The sequence below is a fragment of the Sebastes umbrosus genome, unplaced genomic scaffold, assembly GCF_015220745.1.
Source record: "Sebastes umbrosus isolate fSebUmb1 unplaced genomic scaffold, fSebUmb1.pri scaffold_77_arrow_ctg1, whole genome shotgun sequence".
In the NCBI taxonomy this organism is placed as follows: domain Eukaryota; kingdom Metazoa; phylum Chordata; class Actinopteri; order Perciformes; family Sebastidae; genus Sebastes; species Sebastes umbrosus.
Genome location: NW_023618538.1, coordinates 37501 through 45000, shown reverse-complemented (window position 1 = coordinate 45000; position 7500 = coordinate 37501). Strand labels below are relative to the sequence as shown.

General features: G+C 40.2%; 1 protein-coding gene and 1 long non-coding RNA gene across 6 annotated transcripts in view; both read left to right on the top strand.

Moving 5' to 3' along the window:
* The window catches only part of LOC119484477 (dynamin-1-like), a 28807-nt gene extending 26059 nt beyond the window's left edge, over window positions 1-2748 (top strand). For all 5 annotated transcript variants that reach the window (XM_037763300.1, XM_037763299.1, XM_037763298.1 and 2 more), the window contains one exon: window positions 2194-2748. In XM_037763300.1, coding sequence (XP_037619228.1) covers window positions 2194-2254 — 61 coding nt within the window. In that variant the 3' untranslated portion in view covers window positions 2255-2748. The remainder of the gene's footprint in view (window positions 1-2193) is intronic.
* A 928-nt stretch (window positions 2749-3676) lies between these two features.
* LOC119484484 lies at window positions 3677-6706 on the top strand. Its single transcript, XR_005206024.1, has 2 exons — window positions 3677-6053; window positions 6590-6706. It is a non-coding gene; the product is annotated as an uncharacterized LOC119484484 (long non-coding RNA).
* The last annotated feature ends 794 nt before the right edge of the window (window positions 6707-7500 follow it).

Below are 7500 nucleotides of genomic sequence, written 5' to 3'. Positions count from 1 at the left end.
GTATATACACACAGTATATCAACACAGTATATACACACACAGTATATACACACAGTATATCAACACAGTATATACACACAGTATATATACACAATGTATACACACACAGTATACACACACAGTATATAAACACAGTATATAAACACAATATATACACACAGTATACACACACAGTATATAAACACAGTATATACACACAGTATATAAACACAGTATATAAACACAATATATACACACAGTATACACACACAGTATATAAACACAGTATATACACACAGTATACACACACAGTATATAAACACAGTATATCAACACAGTATATACACACAGTTTATACACACAATATATACACACACAGTATACACACACAGTATACACACACAGTATACATACACAGTATATAAACACAGTATATAAACACAATATATACACACAGTATACACACACAGTATATAAACACAGTATATACACACAGTATATAAACACAGTATATACACACAGTATACACACACAGTATATAAACACAGTATATCAACACAGTATATACACACAGTTTATACACACAATATATACACACACAGTATACACACACAGTATACACACACAGTATACATACACAGTATATAAACACAGTATATAAACACAATATATACACACAGTATACACACACAGTATATAAACACAGTATATACACACAGTATACACACACAGTATATAAACACAGTATATACACACAGTATACACACACAGTATATAAACACAGTATATCAACACAGTATACACACACAGTATATAAACACAGTATATACACACAGTATACACACACAGTATATAAACACAGTATATACACACAGTATACACACACAGTATATAAACACAGTATATCAACACAGTACACACACACAGTATATAAACACAGTATATACACACAGTATACACACACAGTATATAAACACAGTATATACACACAGTATACACACAGTATATAAACACAGTATATCAACACAGTATACACACACAGTATATAAACACAGTATATCAACACAGTATATACACACAGTTTATACACAGTATATATACACACAGTATACACACACAGTATACACACACAGTATACACACACAGTATATAAACACAGTATATAAACACAGTATATACACACAGTATATACACACAGTATATAAACACAGTATATAAACACACAGTATATACACACACAGTATATACACACAGTATATCAACACAGTATATACACACAGTTTATACACACAGTATATATACACACAGTATATACATACACAGTATACACACACAGTATATAAACACAGTATATAAATACAGTATACACAGTATATAAACACAGTATATAAACACAGTATATACACACAGTATACACACACAGTATATAAACACAGTATATAAACACATTATATACACACAGTATATACACACAGTATATAAACACAGTATATAAACACACAGTATATACACACAGTATATAAACACAGTATATACACACAGTATATACACACAGTATATAAACACAGTATATACACACAGTATATACACACAGTATATAAACACAGTATATAAACACAGTATATAAACATACAGTATATAAACACAGTATATAAACACAGTATATACACACAGTATACACACACAGTATATAAACACAGTATATACACACAGTATATAAACAAAGTATATATACTGGTTTCATCTGGTACCAACCAGTTCCATCATGTTCCTGCGTTCCTATTGTTCTTATTTAATGGTAACGATTTAACATCATCTTCATATCATCCTCTACCTCCCTCTGACTACTGGAGGACCTGGTTCCTCACGGGAATTGGTTCCTTCTGGGACCTGGTTCCTTCTGTGACCTGGTTCCTTCCGGGACCTGATTCCTTATGGGAATTGGTTCCTTATGGGAATTGGTTCCTTACTGGACCTGGTTCCTTTCAAGAATTGGTTCCTTACGGAACCTGGTTCCTTCCTGGACCTGGTTCCTCACAGGAACTGGTTCCTCACGGGACCTGTCTCCTCACAGGAACTGGTTCCCTATAGGCTGGTTCTAACAGGTTCTGACAGGTTTCCACAGGTACCAACAGAGTATTGTTCATTGATTGACCTTTGACCTTGACGTTTGTCCTCTTGTCTCTCTCTTCCTGTCTGTCTGTCGTGTCCCAGTCGTCCCAGTAAAGGAAGTCCCGCCCACGGAGAGACCCCCCAGTCTTCTATTGAGGGTTAAACCTGAACCCGGTCTGTGTCTCTGTGTGTCTCTGTCCACTCTACTAGTAATAATAACAACCATTGATTATTGATTATCAGCACATTATGACTATATATAGCAAACGATCCGCAATATTCAGTGTATTGATCTGTCGTCCCGCTGTCAGGAGAGTGAGACGGGTCAGTGAGACGGGTCAGTGAGACGGGTCAGTGAGACAGGTCAGCGAGACAGGTCAGCTGCCTGTCTGTGGTTCATCAGCTGATCAGGGTTATACTGTACTGTAGAAGAGACGGTGGACACGTGAAGACCTCTCACTCCTCTCTGGATGTTCAGGCTGATCTGGGACCACACCTGCACAAGTAGCTAGCCTGCTAGCCTGTTAGCTAGCTAGTAACGTCATTTGTTTATATTCTCTTTCAGTTCTTCGTCTGTCTCTCTTCTGTCTCTCTTCTGTCTCTCTTCTGTCTCTCTTCTGTCTCTTCTGTCTCTCTTCTGTCTCTTCTGTCTCTTCTCTCTCTCTTCTGTCTCTCTTCTGTCTCTTCTGTCTCTTCTGTCTCTTCTGTCTCTCTTCTGTCTCTCTTCTGTCTCTCGTCTGTCTCTCTTCTGTCTCTCTTCTGTCTCTTTTGTCTCTTCTGTCTCTCTTCTGTCTCTTCTGTCTCTCTTCTGTCTCTTCTGTCTCTCTTCTGTCTCTTCTGTCTCTCTTCTGTCTCTCTTCTGTCTCTTCTGTCTCTCTTCTGTCTCTCTTCTGTCTCTCTTCTGTCTCTTCTGTCTCTCTTCTGTCTCTCTTCTGTCTCTCTTCTGTCTCTTTTGTCTCTTCTGTCTCTCTTCTGTCTCTCTTCTGTCTCTTTTGTCTCTTTTGTCTCTTCTGTCTCTCTTCTGTCTCTTTTGTCTCTCTTCTGTCTCTTCTGTCTCTCTTCTGTCTCTTCTGTCTCTCTTCTGTCTCTCTTCTGTCTCTTCTGTCTCTCTTCTGTCTCTCTTCTGTCTCTCTTCTGTCTCTTCTGTCTCTCTTCTGTCTCTCTTCTGTCTCTTCTGTGTCTCTTCTGTCTCTCTTCTGTCTCTCTTCTGTCTCTTTTGTCTCTTTTGTCTCTTCTGTCTCTCTTCTGTCTCTTTTGTCTCTTTTGTCTCTTCTGTCTCTCTTCTGTCTCTCTTCTTTGAAATGTTTTATTTACGTTGAAGTTTTTCTTTACAGTGTAAAGTTTACATATTGTTTTAACTTCTGTATTTATTAATCTATTTATTGATTTATTATCTGCGGTTCTTGTTAATACGGCATTATTGATGTTTGTTAGCTTTCATTCATTTCAACCAGTGATCTCTATTATCTGCTCTACTGGGTTCTACTGGGTTCTACTGGGTTCTATTATTACTGACATCTGTCCTCCCAGTCCTGTAACTACCGTCTGGTTCTAACTGGTTCCATTGGGTTCTAACTGGTTCCATTTGGTTTTAACTGGTTCCATTGGGTTCTAACTGGTTCTATCTGGTTCTATCTGGTTCTAACTGGTTCCATCTGGTTCTAACTAGTTCCATTTGGTTTTAACTGGTTCCATCTGGTTTTAACTGGTTCCATCTGGTTCTAACTGGTTCCATTTAGTTCTAACTGGTTCCATCTGGTTTTAACTGGTTCCATCTGGTTCAAACTGGTTCCATTTGGTTCAAACTGGTTCCATTTGGTTCTAACTGGTTCCATCTGGTTCTAACTGTTTCCATCTGGTTCCATCTGGTACCATCTGACTCTAACTGGTTCCAGTTGGTTCTAACGGGTCCCATTTGGTTCCATCTGGTTCTAACTGGTTCCATCTGGTTCTAACTGGTTCCATCTAACCATGCGGAGGTCATTCTTTGGGCCTTGCGTTTCCTCCTCATCTTCCTGTGAGTTTTCTGAACAGAAGTTTATCTGAACTAAACCAACAGAACCGGGTCTGTTTATCTGAAGTGATCCAACAGAACCGGGTCTGTTTATCTGAACTGAACCAACAGAACCGGGTCTGTTTATCTGAAGTGATCCAACAGAACCGGGTCTGTTTATCTGAACTAAACCAACAGAACCGGGTCTGTTTATCTGAAGTGATCCAACAGAACCGGGTCTGTTTATCTGAACTGAACCAACAGAACCGGGTCTGTTTATCTGAAGTGATCCAACAGAACCGGGTCTGTTTATCTGAACTGAACCAACAGAACCGGGTCTGTTTATCTGAACTGAACCAACAGAACCGGGTCTGTTTATCTGAAGTGAGCCAAGAGAACCGGGTCTGTTTATCTGAACTGAACCAACAGAACCGGGTCTGTTTATCTGAACTGATCCAACAGAACCGGGTCTGTTTATCTGAACTGAACCAACAGAACCGGGTCTGTTTATCTGAACTGATCCAACAGAACCGGGTCAGTTTATCTGAAGTGATCCAACAGAACCGGGTCTGTTTATCTGAACTGAACCAACAGAACCGGGTCTGTTTATCTGAACTGATCCAACAGAACCGGGTCTGTTTATCTGAACTGATCCAACAGAACCGGGTCTGTTTATCTGAACTGATCCAACAGAACCGGGTCAGTTTATCTGAAGTGATCCAACAGAACTGGGTCTGTTTATCTGAACTGATCCAACAGAACCGGGTCTGTTTATCTGAAATGATCCAACAGAACCGGGTCTGTTTATCTGAACTGATCCAACAGAACCAGGTCTGTTTATCTGAACTGATCCAACAGAACCGGGTCTGTTTATCTGAAATGATCCAACAGAACCGGGTCTGTTTATCTGAACTGATCCAACAGAACCGGGTCTGTTTATCTGAACTGATCCAACAGAACCGGGTCTGTTTATCTGAACTGAACCAACAGAACTGGGTCTGTTTATCTGAACTGATCCAACAGAACCGGGTCTGTTTATCTGAAATGATCCAACAGAACCGGGTCTGTTTATCTGAACTGATCCAACAGAACCAGGTCTGTTTATCTGAACTGATCCAACAGAACCGGGTCTGTTTATCTGAAATGATCCAACAGAACCGGGTCTGTTTATCTGAACTGATCCAACAGAACCGGGTCTGTTTATCTGAACTGATCCAACAGAACCGGGTCTGTTTATCTGAACTGATCCAACAGAACCAGGTCTGTTTATCTGAAATTTGTCCCAAATCACAGAATTGTTTTCAGGAAACTGACGAGTTAATAATCAGGAAATAAAATGTTTTATTTCAACTTGTGAATTAAAATCAGTTCTGATAAAAACACAACGTGTAGCAATATTAATGTATTATTATTGTTATTGTTGTTGTTGTTGTTGTTGTTAGGTTCCTCTGATGCTGTTATGATCGTGAGTGTAATGAATGTGTTATGTTTGGTTGCTGGTGGAGGTGATGAATGAAACCTGCAGGTGTGATTGGTTCACAGACTGAACGATAAGAATCTGACCTTCGTTATAACAGATATCGATGTATTTATGTATTTATGGATGTTTCTCATGTCGTAGTGATTCTGTCCAGTTAGTCCAGTTCTGAGCTGCGTTCAACACAACACCTGCTTCACTGCGTTAGCAGACGTTAGCAGACGTTAGCGGACGTGTTGGTAGCTGTGACGTGTCCTCATGTGTTCACATTAATGTCAGCATGTTGGTGTAATAAAGTGTTCCTTTAATAATCAGTAACGTGTTGCTGTTGAACGCAGCTCCACACACACACACAGTGATCGTAGATAGTTCACTCTGTTTGATATTAATATCAATGAATATATACTGTATATATATATATGTATGTAAGGAACATATATATCAACTGAAATATGCAGCGGCCCAGACTGTACTGTACAGTACTGTAGTGTAGTGTACTGTACACTACTGTACTGTACAGTACTGTAGTGTACAGTACAGTACACTACACTACAGTACTGTATAGTACTGTACTGTACAGTACTGTAGTGTAGTGTACTGTACAGTACTGTACAGTACTGTAGTGTACAGTACAGTACACTACACTACAGTACAGTACTGTAGTGTAGTGTACTGTACACTACACTACAGTACTGTAGTGTACACTACACTACAGTACACTACAGTACTGTACAGTACACTACTGTAGTGTAGTGTACACTACTGTACTGTACAGTACTGTAGTGTAGTGTACTGTACTGTAGTGTACTGTACAGTACAGTACAGTACTGTAGTGTAGTGTACAGTACACTACACTACAGTACTGTACAGTACTGTAGTGTAGTGTACACTACAGTACAGTACTGTAGTGTAGTGTACAGTACACTACACTACAGTACTGTACAGTACTGTAGTGTAGTGTACACTACAGTACTGTAGTGTAGTGTAGTGTACAGTACACTACACTACAGTACTGTACAGTACTGTAGTGTAGTGTAGTGTAGTGTATGTGTGTGTGTGTGTGTGTAGTTTTGTTGTGTATTTTGGTGTCATGTGATCAGGGCCAACAGAGACGTGTTGATGTGAATAAAGTTTGTGTGAATGAAGATGACGAGTGACGCGTCGTCTTTTGTTTTAGACTAAACTGACTGAAGTGTCCTCTAGGGTGTCCTTCCAGTGGAGAAAACATGATGAAGTGTCCTCTAGGGTGTCCTTCCAGTGGAGAAAACATGATGAAGTGTCCTCTAGGGTGTCATTCCTGTAGGGAAAACATGATGAAGTGCCCTCTAGGGTGTCATTCCAGTGGAGAAACATGATGAAGTGCCCTCTAGGGTGTCCTTCCAGTAGAGAAACATGATGAAGTGTCCTCTAGGGTGTCCTTCCAGTGGAGAAACATGATGAAGTGCCCTCTAGGGTGTCCTTCCAGTGGAGAAAACGTGATGAAGTGCCCTCTAGGGTGTCCTTCCAGTGGAGAAAACGTGATGAAGTGCCCTCTAGGGTGTCCTTCCAGTGGAGAAAAACATGATGCAGTGCCCTCTAGGGTGTCCTTCCAGTTGAGAAAATATGTTAAAGTGTCCTCTGGGGTGTCCTTCTAGTGGGAAAAACGTGATGAAGCGTCCTCTGGGGTGTCCTTCTAGTGGAGAAAACGTGATGAAGTGCCCTCTAGGGTGTCCTTCCAGTGGAGAAAACGTGATGAAGTGCCCTCCAGGGTGTCCTTCCAGTTGAGAAAATATGTTAAAGTGTCCTCTGGGGTGTCCTTCTAGTGGGAAAAACGTGATGAAGCGTCCTCTGGGGTGTCCTTCTAGTGGAGAAAACATGATGAAGTGTCCTCTAGGGTGTCCTTTCAATGAAGAAAACATGATTAAGTGTCCTCTAGGGTGTCCTTCCAGTGGGGAAAACG